The sequence below is a fragment of the Mirounga leonina genome, unplaced genomic scaffold (assembly GCF_011800145.1).
Source record: "Mirounga leonina isolate KUSES-001 unplaced genomic scaffold, KU_Mleo_1.0 Mir_154, whole genome shotgun sequence".
Classification (NCBI taxonomy): domain Eukaryota; kingdom Metazoa; phylum Chordata; class Mammalia; order Carnivora; family Phocidae; genus Mirounga; species Mirounga leonina.
The window spans coordinates 63,786,639-63,807,200 of record NW_023270389.1 but is presented as its reverse complement, the minus strand read 5'-3'; the positions used below and the strand labels follow the sequence as shown (position 1 = coordinate 63,807,200).

Genomic DNA, 20,562 nt, shown 5'->3' with positions numbered 1-20,562 from the left:
CGATTTCTCCCCAAGTGACTTCCGTGCTTCTGGAAAAACCTGGCAGACTTCATTTACTGGTCATGCTGCCTAAAGTCTTAAGAAAATAAGATCAGTCTCTGGAAATGCTCATAATTGAATATGAAGATACCACTGGCCAGGGAAGTAAATGGAGCTAGGAGGGAAGGACAATAGAAAGAATGTTCAAATCTCATTAAAAAAGGGGGGGGGGGGGGGGGGTGTCTGTGTCCTGGTGGTTTTTCCAGACCCACTTTCTCTGCATCCTAACAGTCACTAAAATGTATAAAAAGGAATACTTTTGAAGCAGCAATGCAGGAATTATCATTGCTGTGGTTGCCTGGCAACCTGAGGCTTCAGTTACTTTATTTCTAAACAGGGAATGCTGTAAACCAGTACCCGGGGTTTGTGCAGATAGTTCTAAATTGATGTTCTCCCTCTAAATCAGGAGGAGATAATACAGCATTAATGTACATTTAAGGGTTGCTAAATGCGCGTGTCTGTCTCTCTCTCACACACACTCACATGCGCACGCGCATGCGCTCACAGGAAGATTCTTACAGTTTCTTACTGTGCTATAGTCAGCAAATCTGGAGAATGGTTATTCTTTTACATTTTTCCTGGAAAATATCCATTTAATTTTATACTAAGTATAAATAATATACGTTTGAACAAACCTCTCATCTCCCGTGTGAACCGGGGAAATAATAGTGCAGGTAATATCGATCCACAGCGCCCTTCCCAAGTTTCATGGACACCAAGTGGGTCTCTGGTTTTGGGAGAGCAGAGACCATCTAAGTGGCTACTAGGAGAAAATATTTCTCAAGACCAGGAAGCAAGTCCGGGAAAGGCCTTCTGAATTTAGGCCTGTGGCCCTTGGTGCCACCCACATAGTCCACACCACACCCCATCACAGATGAGAAGAAGTGTGGACATTCTGGAAAAGCTGCCTCTGTTAATGAAATGTCATTTCTCCACAAGTCACGGACTTGATTTTGAGCTTCCAGGGCTGCTCGCTGGCTTGAACGGACCGCTCTGATGTTGGCCCGTTCCTAATATGGCCTTGGTTCCCAACCTCACGAGGGCCTGAGGAGGAGACGTGCTCCCATCCCAGACTCTGATGGTGGGCTCCTCATTGCTTCCATGGAGTAGAGGCCTCTCGCCGTGGCCTCCATGGTGGTGTTATCGTGAGCTCCAGCCTGCAAGCCAACAGCCTGCCTCAGGCCCCCTGCTGCCACCATCAGATTCTCCACAGAGAAGGGGAAGGTTCAGTGACGCCAGACAGGCCAGTGACTGATGCAAATAAACAAGGAGGGGGTCTTGGTTGGAACCACAGACCCGTTGAAGAGAAGCATCAAGCATCCCTTCCTTCATGGGACTGTAATACAGAGCTATGTCTCAAGTTGACTTGGGAAGAGAGTCTCAGACACAACACAAAAGTGTCTCAGAATGATCTTCCATGACCTCTTGTTAAATGGAAACCAAGACATTATAAAACATCTGGTGTTTGGAAACAGGACAAGCATCTTGTTGGCAAATCAGAAAACAGATCGTTTGGCCTATTAAAGTAATTCTTTCTCCAAATGGAGTAACAGTTGTAAATGAAAACAGAAGCTTCAGTACGGAGGGCATGTCTCCTAAGGGTCTGTACCCCTCATAGGACAACATCTAAAAGGGACCAAAAATTCTATATCGAGAGACTGGGTGGTGGTTAGAATGTCCAAGTCTCTGGAAAGACTGTAGTCCTGCAGATCAGCTGGGACATGATAGCACTTAGACCAAAGCTAAGTTCACATGGACAGATCCTTGGGGTAGCCCTTCTGGGAGCCAGATTCAGTGGTGTGTGTAATACTGGATTCTAGCATGGGAATTTGTTAATGTCTCAGCCTATTTTTTTCTCATCTACCAAATGGGAAGACTCCTATTACACTGGTACCCAGGAAGGGGCGGGGGGATAATAGCAAATGGGTGCAGCCTGCTAGTGCAGAACTGAAGAGGGGGATGGAGTGGTTGGTGGTCTCCCGGCCTCCCCTGCATGCTCTTCTGAATACAGGATTGGTTTATAGCACTCGGAGCAGCCAGCAAGCCTGAACCGGGTAGCGGCTGAGGCTGGGAGCCCGATCCACGCCAGCCTGACATCTACAAAGGCAAAATCATCTGCAAAGTCAAAACCACTGAGGGCAACCCTAAGGTGCCCACAGGAGTGTCTGGGATGGGTAATGACTCCAAACTCACATTCGAGCTTGTTCACATGACAAATAGTCTGAAAGGATGATGAAGAGAAATGAGGACAGGCGGTATCCCCTCCGTGCACATTCCAGTTAATTTCCCAGAAGCAAACACAAGTAATGCCGGTTCCAAGCGCAGAGTTGTCTAGGGTGACAAATGAAGAGGTAGTGGGGTTCTGTGGCTTTGGAGGGGTGGGGGTGGGGGTGGGGGTTAGGCATGTGGAGTTTCGTTTCTCTGGTGTTTGCTGTAAGTGAGCAAGAATGAGAGAAGGCTGCCAGGGCAGGAAACCTCCCCTCCCTCCCAGAAAAGATGAGGTCTGACACGTGAAAGGTGTTTAGTATGCTAACAAAATGCTGCATAATGTGGCTTTAGAGCCTTGACTGAATTGATAAAGGATATCTGAGGCCTCCCGCTGTGCTGAGGGCCCCCTGCTATGTGCAGCAAATGCAGCTGATGAGGCTGGGGGAGTGGATTGGCAAAGTGGGTTCAGTGCTGCCAAGGTCTCAGAGCCCTAGAAACTGATGCAGTTTGATCCTCAGATCCTGGCTCGGGGATCTGAGTAAATCTTTGCCTTCTTTTCCCGGACCTTGAAAAAAGAGAGGTCTTAGTCGATGAATCACTTTGCAAAGGTGATTTGCAGAGGCCAAATACTGAATATACACCAAAGCTGAGGTGTTAGTACAGCAAACATCTTTTAAGGCTCAAACACAAAGATGGGCATGAGGGACTGAGGGATGCTAGACAAGTCACTGGTAAACGAGCGTTTGGGGGAGGACGGCCAGGCTGCCATGTTTCCCGGCCCCGAGCAATGGGTGGCCTCACAAGATTTCCAGGAGGGTCCTGACGGTGGGACAACTCTAGGTCTGGAGCAGACACTGAGTTTACATGAAGTCTGTGCTTACTTCAGACATACAAACAATGTAATCCCACAAGGCTATCATGCGAAGGACGAAAACTGGAGGTGAAGCAGGGAAGGGTGGGTGGAGGGTTCACGCTCTGTCAGCCCTCCCCAGGGAGCAGGTGTCCGGTCCTCGTGACTAACTGATGCTGCATAGGTTTCATTTTACAAATGCCCTCCAACTACTACTAAAAACAGTTCTCGTGCTCGCTTCGGCAGCACATATACTAAAAACAGTTCTCAATGTTTCCCTATATGTTTACAATGAAATTCAACTAGAACCAAAAGGAAGTTACTTTCTCTAAAGTACAAGCCATTTCATGTGCTTACTCTCATCCATCCTCCATCACCAGTTCAACAAGTATTTACTGAAATCCTAAAAGCATATCACTCCACAGAAATGTGAGAGACACCGAAGATATATAATCAGTGACCTAGAACATGGTATTTTGAATTTTGTTTACATCATGATCTATTCTCACATTAATAGACAGGTTTCCCTTTTTATGGCCAGGGAAACCAACTGAGGCCAGTACGCTTTCTTTCCAAGTCTTCATCCCTGACAGTACCAATCCAGACCTTTCTTTTTTTCCCCTTTTCCCTCCCTTCCTTCCTCCCTCCCTTTCTCTCTTGTAATTACAGGTTGAGTTTATTCAACTGCAGAAATGAGACTGAAGAAAACTTTATAAACCTTCAACTTGAAATTATTTCTCAAAGGAAAGGGTCCTCACAAGGGCTGGGAAAACCATTTCTGGGATTACCCAATGAGGTTTCCAAATTTCAGGAGTTGAGATGGATAGGATTATACCTACTATTTAAACTCCTAAAATCAGTCTATGAATGGTCCTCCTGAAGTAAATCACAGCGTGGGCATCACCTTCAGGCAGAGGGGAAGAAGAATGCAAGGACTAGTCCCGAATCTCACTCATTATAGAACAAATGGGCCGACTTAACCTTTTTCCTCCCACACAATAGTGACTTAGATTTTGCATGATTTTACTGATTAAAAAAAAAAAAAGACCATGTACCTTTGCTTCATCCTCATGGCAACTCCGCAGGTGTTCTTCCTATGAAGTAGATGTGGGTAGGCTCAACTAGAGGATCATTATTCATTATTGGCTACAGTGTTCTAAACTTTACAAAAAACTTTCACACACCTACCATTCTGAGTCTCATATCCTTGTGACACAGAGAAGACATATAGCTAGAAGTGACGGTTTATAGCACGTGAAGGTTCGGATAGCTTGTGAGGGGAGCAGCTGGGCCTTGGCAGGGGCCTGAACAAGCAGGGGGCACCCAGCACCATCATCACGTTGTTCAGGGGCAGAGCGGAGTCGGGTGATGGTAGTGAGGGATGGCCCCTGGCTGGGTCATTCATGGGCGTGGATGACAGGGCCAGGCTTTGGCCATTCCAGACATAGGAGCTGCTCTAATTTCATCCTCTTGGAGCATAACGGAAGGAGGGAAAGGATCTTAGGAGTAGAGTAAACATTTGCACGGGATGGTGGGTGGCAATGCCAAGCTTTAGGAGCTCTCCTAAGTAGGGTTGCCAGATAAAATATGGGATTCCCCAATGTCCGTGCAATAGTGGGGGCATACTTCCACTAAAAAATTATTTGTTGCTTCTCTGAAATCCAAATTTTCCTGGGTATCCTGTATTTTTATTGGTTAAATAGGACAGCCAGCTCCTAACAGAAGGTAGCTCAATCTTCCACCCTTTGCTGTCATTACTGTAAAACATCTGTGTGATGGTGGCAATGATCTACCAGTAGCAACTGTGACTGGAGACCCTAACCGAGGGAACTTCCTATTCTCTCGGACTTGAGCAGCCCAAAGTCAGGATTGGAGCAAATGGAAGCATTTTCCCAGCTTCCGAATTTGAAAGATCATGGACTACACAATTGTTAGCAAAGGCTGGTTTGGGCAAAGAACTAACAGTGCGGTCCAGACTATCCCTCGGTCATGTGCATCTTCCCAAGATGTCACTGGACTGAGAGTCCCACACCCAGCCCTGGCACTGTGTAACCCCAGGCCCATTCATCCAGTGAAAGGGTCACTTACTTGTAGGGGATGTGTTTGCTGCCGTTGACAAGAGCCAGGATGACATTGCCCAGAGCGGACAGTGAGAGGCATAGCCCTGAGCCTCCTTCCCGATTTTTGCTAAGAGCTTTCACACAGCTGCCGAGGTCAATGAGGTGCAGGCGGCTACGGCCTCCAGACACTGACACAGAGAAGACAAGAGAAGAGACAGGTGGTTAAGTTCTGGCAAATGCTCGTCTGTCCTTCAGACAGCTCCTTGGGAAGTCTGAGGGAAAACCAAAAGGGGAAGGAAAAGGTTGACATTCATGACTTAGTAGGAAACCCCAACAAAATCATGCTAGGATGTGAATAGCATGGTCATCTTGAATTCTGTCCACCACACATCACCGACCTAAAACCTACTGACATTCATCCTATAAACAAATGAGTAATTCCCATAGGTTGAATTGGAGGAGATTTCAGAGAAGGTAAATGTCCAATAGGAGGATAATTTCGCACCTACGTGACCTTTGGATAGAATTGTGAAACTGATCGAGTTGCGTCTGAATAGCCCAGGAGTGATTATGCGCTTTGGGTGACCATCACAGAGCCCCTGACTGAAAGCTCAGCCAGCAATCAGGTTGATACCCCAAGGTAAAATCAGGAAGAAGTAACAACCAGGTGCAGATATAGGGAAAAACCCAAGTATTTGCTGAGTATCTACCAAGTGCCGGGTGCTGCACAAACACCATTCTCATTCAGTTCCCGCAGTAAAAATAAGCTGAATACTCTTGTTCTTTTTTAAAATATGGATGAGAAAACAGAAGTTCAGAAAAGTTAAGCAACCTGCTCATGAGTACTTCTGCTTCTGGCCTAGATGGAGTCACAGGGACGAGGTCGATGCTCTTATCTAAAAACAAAATGTATAAAGCGACTGTTTCTAAGACACTAGACATTAGGCAGTAAAAACGACAGTGATCCCTGGGAAGTAGGAAACAAAGAAGGTCATCACTGCTTGTGTCCCAGCTTACTGCCTTGAGAGGGTTTCCAGGCTGCGCCTCAGGGATGGGGAGCTCAGGGGGAATGCAGCAGACTGTCAGAATTGAGGGGAGAGAGTGGAGAGTCTGGGGAGACCAAGGTGGCAACGGCTGGCAGGACAGAGTACTTCAGAGAAGAGAACTTGGGATTTGCAGAGATCCCCTCAAATATTCAACTGAGTACTGGTCAGCACAGGCATGCAAGGGAACCACACAGCTGGGGAGTTAGCCACCTGGAGTTTAGAAGTGACAGCACACAGCACTCACACAAGGCCAGGAATAATGCCTGTTTCCAACAGCGAGACTAGAAACCTCAAGATTCAGATTCACAGGGCATTGGGTGGGGACACAGAAGGGTCTCACTTCTGTAGTAGGGAACATTTTGCCCTAGATGAACATAGACCAGGTCCCACCTACCAAATCTTAAAAGCAAGACCAGAAAGGATCCAACTGTTTACAAATAACTGTATCCCAAAACAATGCTTAATATTTACAAAATACAAAGATGTCCAGCATCCATCAAAAATAAGAAGGCATTCAAAGAAGAAAAGGAGACTCATAATGAAAAAATAATTGAAACCAAGCAAAACTGACTGGTATTAGATATTGACAGTGAAGGACATTAAAATAGTTATGGCAGTATTTCAGGGGTGCCTGGATGGCTCAGTTAGTTAAGTGTCTGACTCTTGAGTTTGGCTCAAGTTATGATCTCAGGGTTAAGCCCTGCATCAGGCTCCACAGTGGGTGTGGAGCCTGCTTGGGATTCTCTCTCTCTTCCTCTCCTTCTGCCCCAGCACCCCCCTGCACACGCATTTCCCCCTCTCTCAAAAAACAAAAACAAAAACGAAAAACCCAGTTATGGCAGTATTTCAAATGTTTAAAGAGTTAAGTAGAACATGGGATAATTAAAAAACTGCATCTGTACAGAGCTGAAAACTATGAGTTGAAAAATATACTGGATCAATGGCAGATTACACATTACAGAGGGAAAGCCTTATAAATTTGAAGATAAAGTCATTGAAACTGTCCAAAATGAAACAGAGAGAAAATTTAACAATAAAAACAAAAACATAAAAAAAAGCTATAGGACAATTTCAAGTGACTTAATATGTGTGTAATTGGAGTCCTTGAAGGAGAAGACACAGAGGGCAGTAGAGACAAAATATTTTAAGACATAACAACCAAGACCTTCCCAAATTTGATAAAAACTATAAACCCACAGATCCAAAAAGCTCCATGAGCCCCAAGCCCAAGAAACATGAAGAAAACTATGCTAAGGCACATCATAATCAAACTGCTTAACACTGGTAATAATGAGAAAAATCTCAAAAACAGCCAGAGAAGGAAAACAGGTTCCATATAAAGGACTAAAGATAAGGATTCGGCAGGTTTCTTGTTGGAATTAATACAAGTGAGAAGGCTGTGAAGCAACATTTCTAAAGTACTGAAAACTGTCAACCTAGAATAATATATCCAACAAAAGTATCATTCGAAGGCAAAAGGGAAATAAAGACTCTTTCAGACTTAAAAAAGCTGAAAGAATTCACCAAAGCAAACCCACAGAGGATATACACAAAGGAATGAAGAATTCTGGAAATGATAACTATGCCAATAAATGTACACTTTCCCCCTTATTATTTAAATCTCTTTGAAAGATAATTGGCTGCTAAAGCGAAACTAAGGACATTGTCATATATGGGTTATAACATATGCAAAATCTGAAAGTTCCATGACAATAGCACAAAGGTTAGAAGTGAGGAAATGGAGGTGCTCCACTGTAGGGTTCTTACTCCATTCATGAAGTGCTATAATATCACTTGACAGCAGACTGTGATAACGTTTTTTTTTTAAAGATTTTATTTATTCATTTGAGAGAGAGAGAGAGACAGAGAGAGCACAAGCAAGGGGAGAGGCAGAGGGAGGGGAAGAGGCAGACTCCCCGCTGAGCTGGGAGCTTGATGTGGGGCTCGATCCCAGGACCCTGAGGTCATGACCTGAGCCAAAGGCAGATGCTGAACCAAATGAGTCACCCCAGAACCCCCAGACCGTAATAACTTAAAGGTGTGTATTATAAACCCTAAAGCAATCAGTAAATAGTGAAGAGTTATAGCTATTAAGCCAACAAAGGATATAAAGTGAAATTCTTAAAAATATTCAGTAAATCCAAAAAAGGCAGATAAAAAAAGCAAAGGAAAAGAAAGAACAGATAAGTTGAATAGAAAACCTATGGAAAAATAAGAATTTGGACCAAACCATGTCAATAATTACATGAAATGTAAATAGTCTGAATACTCTTATTTGAAAGGTAGAAATGGTTAGACTGGGTAAAAGAGCGAACCCTTACTATTGGCTGCCTATGAGAAATGTACTTCAAATATAAAGAAAAAATCCATTAAAAGTGTAAGAGTGGGAAAGGCTGTACCATGCAAACAGTGGCCGTAAGAGAGCTGAACTGGTTATATCAATATTAAACAAAAGAAACTGAAGACAAAAAATGTGAATAGAAGCAAATAGGAACATTTCATAAAAGGGATGATTCATCAGAGGTCCTAACAATCAAAAATATTTATGCATACTTGAAGCAAAACCTGATAGAACTCCAAGAATAAGCGAGTCCATAATTATAGTTGTAGGTTTCAAATAACCCTTTCTCAAGAATTGATATAACACGTAGACAGAAAACCAGTAAAGATGTAGAAGATTTGGAAAACACAGTCAACCAACTTGTTCTACTTGACATTTATAGAACACTCAACCCAACAACAGCAAAATACACATTCTTTTGCAATACACACAAAACTTTCCCAAGGCAGACCATATTCTGGTCCATAAACCAAGTCTAAATAAATTTTAAAGGATTCACATCAAAGTACGTTCTCTGACACAGTGGAATTAAATTAGAAGTCCTTATGGAAAGATATCTGGAAAATTCCCAAGTATTTTGAAACTTAACAATACAGCTCTAAATAACCTATGGTCAAATAGGAAATCAAAATGGAAATTAGAAAGCATTTTTAAGTGAATGAAGATTTGTGAGATCACTGAAGAAGTATGGAGAAGGAAATTTATAGCATTAAATGCCTTGATTAGAAAAGAGGTCTCGGGGCACCTGAGTGGCTCAGCCATTAAGCGTCTGCCTTCAGCTCAGGTCATGATCCCAGGGTCCTGGGATCGAGCCCCACATCTGGCTCCCTGCTCTGCGGGAAGCCTGCTTCTCCCTCTCCCACTCCCCTTGCTTGTGTTCCCTCTCTCAATCAAATAAATAAATAAAATCTTTAAAAAAAAGAAAACAGGTCTCACAACAATGATCTCAACTTCCACCTTAAAACATAAGAAAAAAAATGAGCAAATTAAAGATTAAATAGCAGAAAGGAAAGAATGAACATACAAGCAGAAATCAATGGAATAGAAAAGTAAAAACAATAGAGAAAATCCATGAAGCCAAGAGCTGGTTCTTCAATAAATCTCTAGAATGGCTGATCAGGAAAGAAGGCGAGAAGACACAAATTACTAATGTCAGGAATGTGAGAGATGGCCTTGCTACCGTTTCTATGGATATAAAAGATAATAAGGAAACATCACACCAGTCAATTAGACAACTTGGAAGAATGGACGAATGTCTTGAAAGATGCCAAGTCCCAAAGCTCCTTCAAGGAGTAACAGGTAAGATGAATAGATTTTTGTCCATTAAAGAAATAGGATCTGTAGTTAACAACAGTTAACAAGCTTTTCACAGAGAAAATTCCAGGGTCACATGACTGCACTGGTGAATTCAACCAAACACTTAAGAAATGATAAAGTATAAGAATGGAAAAGGCTATACCAATTCTACACAAATTCTTCCTGAAAATTAAATAGGAGAGCATATTTCCAACTCATTCTATGAGGCCAGGATTACCCTGATACCAAAAACAGATCAAGATATTACACAGACAAAAAAACCAAAGACCAATATCCCTCATGAACATGGATGCAGAATTTCTAAACAAATTAGAGAACCACATTAGGAAATTGTATCTAGGAGCATATAAAAAGGACTTTACACCACGAGTAAGTGGGATTTATCCCAGAAATGCAAGATTGGTTAAAAAAAACCACCAATATAATTTACCATATTAACAAACTAAAAACAAAAACAAAAACTATAGGATTCACTCAGTAGATGCAGAAAAACATTTAACAAAATTCAACATCCATTCCTGATTAAAATTCTCAGCAAAATACTGCTCAGAATGCAGTACCCTCAGTTTGATAGTTTCTGAAAAATCTACTGCTAACATCATACTTAATGGTAAATGATCAAATGCCTTCTAAAATCAGGAATGAGACAAGAATATCCACTCTCACCATTTCTATTCAATGTTGTGCTGGAAGTTGTAGCCATAAAATAAATCATGAAAACAGAAAAGGTATCCAGATTGGAAAGCAAGAAGTCAGTCTTTATTTATAGACTCACATGATCATTTGCATAAACAATCTAACAGAATGCACCAAAAAAAGCAACAAGAATGAATAAAGAGAGCTTAGCAAGGTTGCAAGATAACAAGATGAACAGATAAAAATCAACTGTATTTTTTTTTTTTAAGTAGGCTCCCTGCCCAATGTGGGGCTTGAACTCACAACCGCAAGATCAAGAGTTGCATGCTCTACTGACTGAGGCAGCCAGGCGCCCCTATATTTCTATACAGTATTTACAAACAACTAGAGACTGAAATTTTAAAATACCATTTACAGGGGCACCTGGGTGGCTCAGTTAAGCATCTGCATTCGGCTCAGGTCATGATCTCAGGGTCCTGGGATGGAGCCCCGCATCGGGCTCCCTGCTCAGAGGGGAGTCTGCTTGTCTCTCTCCCTCTGTCCCTCCCCCTGCTTGTGCTCTCTGTCTCTCTCAAATAAATAAAATCTTTTAAAAAAATTAAAATACCATTTATAACAGGATAAAAATATGAAATACTTCAGCATAAATTCAGCATATAGACAGATCTATACACAGAGAACTACAGAATATTGTTGAGAGACATTCATGAAGACCTAAAAACCAGAGAGAGAAACTGTGTTCATGAGTCAGAAGACTCAGTATCATTAAGATGTTAATTCTCGCCAAACAGATCTATAGATTCAATCAAAATCCCAGCAGTCTTTTTTGGTAGAAAGTGATGGTACAAAGTCAATTTAGAAGCCAACTCTAAAATTTATATGGAAATGCAAAGGATCTAGAATAGTCAAAACAACCTTTTAAAAATAAATACAGAACTGGAAGGCTAATAGTACAGTATATGATTTCAAGTCTTCTTATAAAGCCACCATAAACCAAGACAGTGTGGTACTGGTGTAAAGATAAAGAGAACAATGGAAGAGTATACAGAGTCCAAAAACAGAGCCACACAAATATGTACAAATAATTTTTAAGAAAGGTAATTTAGTAGAGAATAGTTTTCATAACAAACGGTACTGGAACCATTATATATAGCTCAGGGTTGTGAGAGCAAGCCCCACCGTGGGCTCTGCATTCAGTGCGAAGTATGCTTGAGATCTCTGTGCCCCATTTGCCCGCTCACATGCGCTATCTCTCTCTCTCGCTCTAATTATAGGTGTGTGTGTGTGTGTGTGTGTGTGTATATATATATATATAAACTGCATGTCTTTTACCAGTATGTTAGCAGGTTTTTCAGAAGCACTTTTATCAGACTGAAGATATTACCATAATATATACACATATATGCAAAAAACCCTTTAATCCATATATTGCACAATTTACTAAAAAAATGAATCAAAGACCTAAATATAAAACCTAAAATTATAAAACTTCTAGAAAAAAGCATAGCATGAAACCTTTCTGATCTTGGGTTAGGCAAAGATTTCTTAGCTATGAAACCAAAAACGTGATTTATAAGAGAACACACAGATAAACTGGACTTTGTGAAAACTGACTATTTCTGTTCTTCAAAATACATGGTTAAGAGAATAAAAAAGCAAGCCACAGACTGGGAGAAAATATCTGCCAAACATAGATCTGATAAAGGACTTTTATCCAGAGTACATAAAAAACTCTTAAAACTTAATTATAAGACAAAAAACATTTCCAAAAGAGCAAAAGACACTTCACCAAAGAAGTTTTGAGGGTGAGGGCTATGTTCATTGATTGTATGGATGCTTTCATGGGTGTATATACATATGGCAAAACTTACCCAATATGTGGATTACTGTATCTCAAGTGTATCTCATTAAAGCTCATTAAAGCTATTTTTTTTTTAAGATTTTGTTTGAGAAAGAGCTCAAATTAATTTTATTTACTTGAGAAAGAGCGTGCACAGGGAGGGGCAGAGGGAGAAGGACAAGCAGACTCCCCGAGCAAGGAGTTGGACGCGGATGTGGGGCTCGATCCCAGGACCCTAGGACCATGACCTGAGCTGAAGGCAGACACTTCCCCGACCGAGCCAACCAGGCGCCCCTGTTTTGTTCTCATCCAGGAAACCTGTCGTGACCATCCTGTCAAGGGGCAGCTGGGCTTCACCCCTTCAAGACCTGTGCCCCTCACCCTGTGCTATGTGGTTTCAGCCAGTCCCCGAGACGGCAGGGGCACCAGGCTCCTTTTTTGCCCCCGCCCCACTGAGGGGAGTGCACCCCCAGCACATGACCCCAGCTTCTAGATCACTCCCCGGGCAGCAGCAGACTCTGGTTCCTCAGGCCTCTGCATTCCCACCTTCCAGGGTGGCTCAGCTCCTCCTGCTTCTGGGATGGCTACTATTCCTCCTGCCTCCCCTGCTCCGTGTGGACGGCAAGCAGCAAAGGTAGATGCAGAAACTTCTGGAAGCTGTTGTGGAAACCGTGACCTTTGGGGCAAGGCGGGAAAAGGGGTTGGGTGGGAAAGTAGATGCAGGGGGTGGGGCGGGGTCTGGGTCCTGGTGGGCTTGTGATGAGCATGTGGCCAGTCTCTGGGCATCCCCACATCTGCAGGCAGAGCCCACACGAGTGTGGATGCGGGAGGGTGAGGCTCTGCTCACCCTGTAGGACGGAAACATTCGGGAACCACCGTCCTAACCCTCACTTGGCCTCTACTGGGCCCCACCCTCAACGTCCACATCTAGGAAAAAAGGTGATGAGTGTTTACGGAAAGCCCAGCATTTCCATTCACGGGGGTCCAGTGACTCCGGTACGTCCATGGCCAAGAACTGTTCACATCAAGGACTCTACATTTTCTTCACCTTCTGCTCTCCCCAGGAAAAACCCTCATGAGGGAAGATAAAATACGTGACTTCTCTTTTATCCCATTTCGTATCATGCAAGATCAGGTCACGGCAGCATGCTAGGGAAATAGTTATTTTTAAAGCAAAATATCATCTGCTTTGCAACCTAATTAGACAAGAGCAGCTCAGATATTCCACCTGTGCCGTAGATTAAAGGGCAAAGACAGGGACCGGTTTGGACTTTCAGACTCTAATAGTCCATTTGATGTAATGGAATAAAATGCATAATGTACATGGAGTAAAACAGAAGACAGAGAACAAAAGGCACAGTTTAGACCGTGCCGAAAAAGAACGTTATAAAATACCTATAATTATAGCTTCATGACTCAAAATGGGAGTCACATTCAGACAATGGAAAATTGAGTCTGTCTGCCATAGCCACTGAAGTTGGAGTGGCCACAGAGTTCTGGATTCCACACGTGGTGCTTCCTCGGAAGGGCGCAAGGCGAGTGCGCCTCAGCCATTTGCTACTGGCAAGAACGTATGTTACTACGGATGGCTGGCGAGAAAGTTCCGTAATCAATGAATAATCCAAGCAGGTAGGAAGCAGATTCCTCGCCCATTCGTCAGATTTCTGGGGTCGCAGCTGCAGGGTGAAAGGAGCTAAACTGCCTTCAGTCACCCTTCACTCACCCTCTCCTGTATATATATGGTAAGTCTGGAGCTTGACCAGACCCAAACACCCACATGCCTTACTCTCCCTACAGGACGCAATCCTAATTTCATCCCATTCCTGAGCCACCCTCCTAACTCATGTTTACCTAGGACCCAGGAGGTGCCAGGAAATGCTCTTCTCCGATAGCAATTAATTCCTACAACAATCCTGTAATGCGAGAATCGCTTCCGTGGGGCAGATGAGGAAAACGAGGTTCACAGGGCTTAAATAAATGGCCCCTCTATAAATAAAAAATAAATTGCCCAACATCGAGAAAATCAACGCTGAATCAAAGATGAAAATCCGGAGCTAACTGTAAAGCATGTAGAAGCTCTTTTAACTCACCTTCTCCTAACTTCGTGGTTCCCAAACTTGGCTGCACATCAGAATCACCTTGGAATCTAAGAAAACACAGATGTCTGGCTCCTACGCCAAGGCTTTCTAATTTAACGGGCCTGGAGCGCCCCACGGGCATTGGGTTTCACCCGAAAATCTCCCCAGGTGACTCTCAGTTGCAGCAAAATTTGGGCACGGCTTCCTTGCCACATGGCCCTCACCTGTGAGGCATGTCTACTGATGCCCTAGGCATGCGGGAGCCTCGTGGCCCGTGCGGGCTGTTTTCTCATTTGTCTGTGCTCTCTTGCTCCCCGCACATGAGCTGTATGTGAGCCACCCAGTCAGTTAAGCATCTGCCTTTGGCTCAGGTCATGATCCCAGGGTTATGGGATCGAGTCCCGCGTTAGGCTCCCTGCTCAGTGGGGAGTCTGCTTCTCCTTTTCCCTCTGCCCCCCTAACCCCACTCATGCTCTGTCCCTCAAATAAATAAAATCCTGTTAAAACTAAAAAGAGATGCCGAATTAGGTGGAAATGAGAAATTACAGAGTGGGAAAAATTTTAAGAATCTAGAAAAGGTCTAATACCAGCTGGCTACATAAATGTCTTTTGAGTTCTTGAATCACTTAGAAAAAATTTAAAGCAAAACCCAGACTATTAATATGAGCATGGTTTATAAAAGCAGAACTTTAGGTTGCAAACTCATCTCAAAGAGAAAGCCATGGCCCTGTATCAGAAGATGGATGAATAAATACCCATGTGTATGTTTTTAGTTAAAATAAAATGTTCATGGCATGAATGTATCATTTGACAGGAGTCCCCCTTTTGACTAACTTTTTCAATTAATCATCTCCTGATTGTGTTGCATGAGAGGACTTCTCTGAACTCACACCCTCTGCTGATGTGATAACCAGAGAGGGTCTTTCTCTTTCAGAAACATAGCTAAACGAGGTAACAGAGAAATACACTGATGTTTTGAAAACATAGCACACGTTCCATTTGATTTAATACAGTGTGGACAGGCTCCTGATAGACCCATCTTTATGAGGAGCAGCTCTTGATCATTAGGGCCTTTGGGCTCTTTCCCAAGGCTCGAATTCCATCAGGGGTTCTCAGCCTTTAGAGATGAGCTTGGCAAAGCAGGCGAAGGTTCCAGAACAGGTGGAGAGTTAGCCCCACTAAGACTGTAAAAACTCTTTAAGCCGGGGCAATATTTTAAGCCTAACCTAATGCTATGTGCAAAACAGTAATACATCAATGTAGAATTTTCTCTTCTATTCTGATTGGACACACTTAAAACATTTTTGTCCACCTCTTTATATGTGCATATGTCTGTATACATATGTGCATAAAGAATACATACATGTGTAAGATTCAGGTGCATGCATACACATGGCTAGTTCTTACAGGGAGACCTCTCTGAAATCTACCATCTAAGCTTCTGATGGCCCGTTCACAACAGCATGCTCTGCTCTCTGCTTCCCTGTAGGGTAACTAATTAATAAACTTTCCTTTAATTGAGTTCTGGCTGCCAGCCCCACAGGGATTATTACTTATATATAAGCAAAAATTTCCATTTTAAACAACACTCTGAATCTCATTATATTTTACGTAGATATAAATTCACTGAAGTCAAGTGAACCATAGGCCAGAGGCCGGCTATGCATATCCTGGCGGGGATTCCTCGCTGCGTAGTGACAGGTTGAGGGAAAGGCCCAGCCCACACCTCTGGGAAGCTGAATTTCAGGTTCTTACAGTTACAGTCTTTTTTTTTAAAGATTTTATTTATTTATTTATTTGAGAGAGAGAATGAGATAGAGAGAGCATGAGACGGGGGAGGGTCAGAGGGAGAAGCAGATTCCCTGCTGAGCAGGGAGCCCGATGCGGGGCTCCATCCTGGGACTCCAGGATCATGACCTGAGCCGAAGGCAGTCGTTCAACCAACTGAGCCACCCAGGCGCCCCACAGTTACAGTCTTTTAATTAACTGTTTATTTTCAAGATTCCTCCCTACTTTCAGGTTCCAAATTGAGAGCAGAAACATGGGGGGGGGGGTGAAAAACTAAAACAGTTGTTCTCAGCGCGGTTTGAAAGGAATGCAGACGAGATCATACCATCTACTGAGATCTTCTGCTCAGCACATTTGGAAGCAATTTGGCTGAAAATTCGGATCTTTTGCGAGTCACTCTCTGCTAAAAGTACAAGCACCCATGGCAGGCTCTGATTATTATCATTATTATTGACTTAAAAGAATAGAACAGCTTAAAAGAAATAAAGCTTAAATAAAATTTAAAAACTTAAAAGAATAAAACATTTCTCAGACTCCCATGTTCATGCTGCTAAGACCCAACCCAGAAAAAACAGTGCAGGCAGAACTGAAAGCCAGCCCCCAAGACTGTTAGGGGGGATAATTCTGTGACAAGTCTTAAAGGTCTGGATCTTCTCATCCCTATCCTAATCCCTTGTTTCCTTCTTTGAGAAAGTTTTTCTAAACGGATGTGCGGTACTTGGTGTGAGCCCATCACTGAGAATCAATCTCCTCTGGAAGTTTCCCCTTCAAACTATCTTGCCCTCCCTGCAGTCAGACCCTCATGACCTTGGCTGGTTTAAGAAAGGTCCAGTGCCCCACCAGTGAGGCCAGTATCTTTAGACTCCTGGGCAGCCCCAAGGCCAGGGCAGATGGGGAGATCTCAGGCCTGGGGGTAGGAGGAGAGGCAGGGGCAAGTCTCCAGGCTCGGTCTAGAAAAATAAGCAAACAACCGGTACACACAACAATGTGGATGAATCTCAGATGCATTACACCACATGCAAGAAGCCAGACACAAAAAGGCCACATGAGGACCACGTGATTCCATTGATATGAGGTTCTGGATAAAGGCAAAACTAAAAGGACAAAAATCGGATCAGTGGTCGCCAGGGGCTAGAGGTCGGGGGAAGGGAGCTTTCGGTGCTGATGGCTTTGTTCTCTATCTGGATGGTGGCGGGGGTTACACGACCATACAGATTTGCCAAAACCCATCTAACAACACACCAAAAGGGTAAGTTTTTCTGAATGTAAATTGGACTTCATGACACCTGAATTAAAATAACAACAGTTAAGGAGAAGGAGCAACGGCAGACGACCGGGCCAGCAGAGGCATTGAGACTGGGGAAGGGCAGAGCATCCACTGGGGACAAGAGAAGCCCCGAGAGCTGTCCCCAGGATACTGGTTTCCAGGTCTTTGGGCAACAGGCAGACTTGCGGAGAAACTGGGAAGCCTGTCCCCTGATCCCAATTGGATGCCTAACTCCAAGCTCCACCTAGAATTAGGTTTGTCGATTGCTTCTGTGTTAGTCAATTAGCTTCACAATTTCCAGGCACCTGGGTTAGTCTCCTAGCTCGGGGCTAGTGTTTGTTTCCCTGGCACCCAGTGTCCTGAGGCAATCATTTTCAGCGAGCACTGGGGGCCAGCGGCCTGTGTTTTGAAAGCCCTTAGAAGTGGACATCAAGAGAATAGGGAAGCCCTGTGGCTCACAGGGGAAAAGCCCAGCTGGGTCAACAGACCACGTGGCCCATGGTCCAAAATCCCACCTGAGACACTCCCCAGCGCTCAGAGCGTACACGACTGGGCAGACAAAGTGTAGAGCGCCTCACCGAGGTCAGTGCTGGATTTGTAGCCCAGAGGGGACTGTGTACCCAGCACACTGGGGTCCCGGAAGTGCAGCTCCTCACAGAGCTGGCCAGAGCCCTGGGTCTTACAGAAGAACGCCACCGAGGGACGGAGGCAGCCAGAATCCGGTTATTCAAAAGTCTGATTTATAGATTATTTAAAAAAAACATGCCTTTGTTTCTCCCAGGTCCATAGAATGGACTCAAGCTAATGATGAATAACCTATCACCAGGGTGCTTGGGGTGTAAATCTTGGCCTTTCCTGAAGAGCACCTGTAAAGTGTGTGAACAAAAAAATACAACTAACCAATTGTTTTCCATTTAAAGTTTGTTCTCTCTCTCCATCCCCTGGGAATTGCATTTGTCCATTCTCCTTGTCAAGGCAAACCCTTTTCTCCCGGACAGTTCAAAGTAAACTGCAGCCCAGACTCTCTCATCGTCTGGAACTCCAAATCAGCACCCTCGGGACCAGTGCAATGGTACCCCGCTAAGAAAGGGTCAGGGGTGCTTGGCTGGCTCAGTTGGTGGACTGAGGGGGGTGGTCTCGATCTCAGGGTCATGAGTTCAAGCCCCACGTCGGGCATGGGGGGTCAAGGATGCCTGGATGATGGGCTGGCCTGGGCCGGGCCCGCACTTACTTCCCCCTTTCCCGCTCTTCTCCATGCGGTACTGGTAGATGTGCAGGGTGAAGAGCATGTGCGAGTTGCGGTGGTCGTCCTCGTCACAGTCCTGCCGGCTGCCCCGGCGTGAGGCAATGGCAGCATCCAGGAAGAAGGCGGCCTTCTCGGCCGTGGGCGCCCTCAGTTCGCTCTGGTTCTGCAGCTGGAAGACACAAGCCGAGAGCTGAGGCCTCAGACCGAGGAGGGCCTGCGCACTACCCACGCCTGGCCCTCCGTTCTGCAGAAAAGCTACGTGCCTCTCGGAGGCTAGGGATCCTTCTGGAACAAGGGCCTGGACTCACACACAATTCTCTGCTTCACAAATCCTTTTCTGAAAGTTAATATTGAGCACACAGAGTGGATGAAAGCTGGTTTTACCCATTTCACAATTTGAGTCTTAGCGGGTGTGAAGAGCCAGTGGTCGTATCTGAGTGACCGGGGGGAGCAGGGGGCCCAGCCTGACCTCAGCAGAGCCCAGCAAACCCATACCCTGGGCTACCCACCTACCTAAGAAAACCCGGGGGACGCGACCGCAACCTGATCTCAAAGACTAGAATGTTTGCGGACAGGCAGGTGACACAGTGGGATCTCAGGCCAGACAGCACTGGCTCCCCAAAGAAGGAAAAACCAACGCTGGTTAACTTTAACTCCACTCCCAATTTCTCCAGTGGCTTAAAGCCAGTTTTAGGCTTACCTGTACGAGCATGGGTTAAACAAAACACCCAACATACTTGAATGTCTCATCTCTATTGCTTAAGAAATATCTATTTTTATCTTTAGTTTTTAAATTCACGATCATGGCATATTAAGAAAGCACTGTGGGCCACGTGTCTAAATCCTATGAGATCCCTTGGAAATTAGAGTAAACTTGCATCAAAACAATATTATCAGAATTCGACTAACACTCCTTGGGGAGAGAAGAGGATACATCTGATTTATTCAAAGAAACAATCTGTGATATATGCCCCAGGGTTGGTACACATTCTGACAATTTTCTATTTCTGACTCTGACCGCACTTCTAATTCTGAACTGTGAGAGCTGATTTTGGAACCTGGCACCTTCAAAATCCTCAGACTTCAAAGAGAGACTCTATTGTGTTTACTGTCCCGTTCTTACTATGGCAGAAAGATAAGCTAAAGAATTTTTGTGATTTTTCAATAAGAGTTAAAGAGGATGTTTATCAGTTCTTCTTAGTCTTCAGTGAACCCGATCCTTCACCTACATGGGACTTCACTGGCAGAGTTTTTATAAAAGTGAATGGAGTTGTAAGTAAGTGATGAATCACTGAATTCTACTCCAGAAACCAATATTGCACTATATGTTAACTAACAAAATTTAAATTAAAAAAAAAGTGAATGGAGGCTACATCGTATTTGAACATCCAAGTAATTCTCGGAAAGGGAACAGCAGGCCCATGCCACTGAGCAGAGCTTCTCAAAGTGTGGTCCCTGGACCAGCAACTTCAGCGTCACATGGGAACTTGCTACACGTGCATGTTTTGGGGATTTATCCCAGGCCTCCTGAATCAGAAATTCTAGAAGTGCAGCCAGCTGTGTTTACCTAGTCCCCCAGGTGACGGATGAAGACTACAGTCTGAGAACCCTTGGGTTCAGCTTTGCAAGACCTATTAGTTTGCATTCTGATTAGATTCCATATCCAAATGGTATTGGATGCACCTGTTAAAACTACGAGCAGCCAATTTTAGTCAGACATGGTGTCCACCCTTAAGCAGTTGCAGAGAATTAACCAAGCAATCCCAACCAACAAAGGAGAAACATCTAAGAGGGCTTCCTGGAGGAAGTGACATGGAGCTGCTACCGAAGGATAGGGACTTTGCCA

The 20,562-nt window shown here is 44.1% G+C and overlaps 1 protein-coding gene across 1 annotated transcript in view; it reads right to left on the bottom strand.

Moving 5' to 3' along the window:
- KIF26B (kinesin family member 26B) overlaps positions 1-20,562 on the bottom strand; it is a 438,834-nt gene that overhangs the window by 56,661 nt on the left and 361,611 nt on the right. The window contains exons 9-10 of the mRNA XM_035010982.1: positions 18,702-18,885; positions 5,186-5,345 (exon numbers count right to left, since the gene is read on the bottom strand). Coding sequence (XP_034866873.1) covers positions 5,186-5,345; positions 18,702-18,885 — 344 coding nt within the window. The remainder of the gene's footprint in view (positions 1-5,185; positions 5,346-18,701; positions 18,886-20,562) is intronic.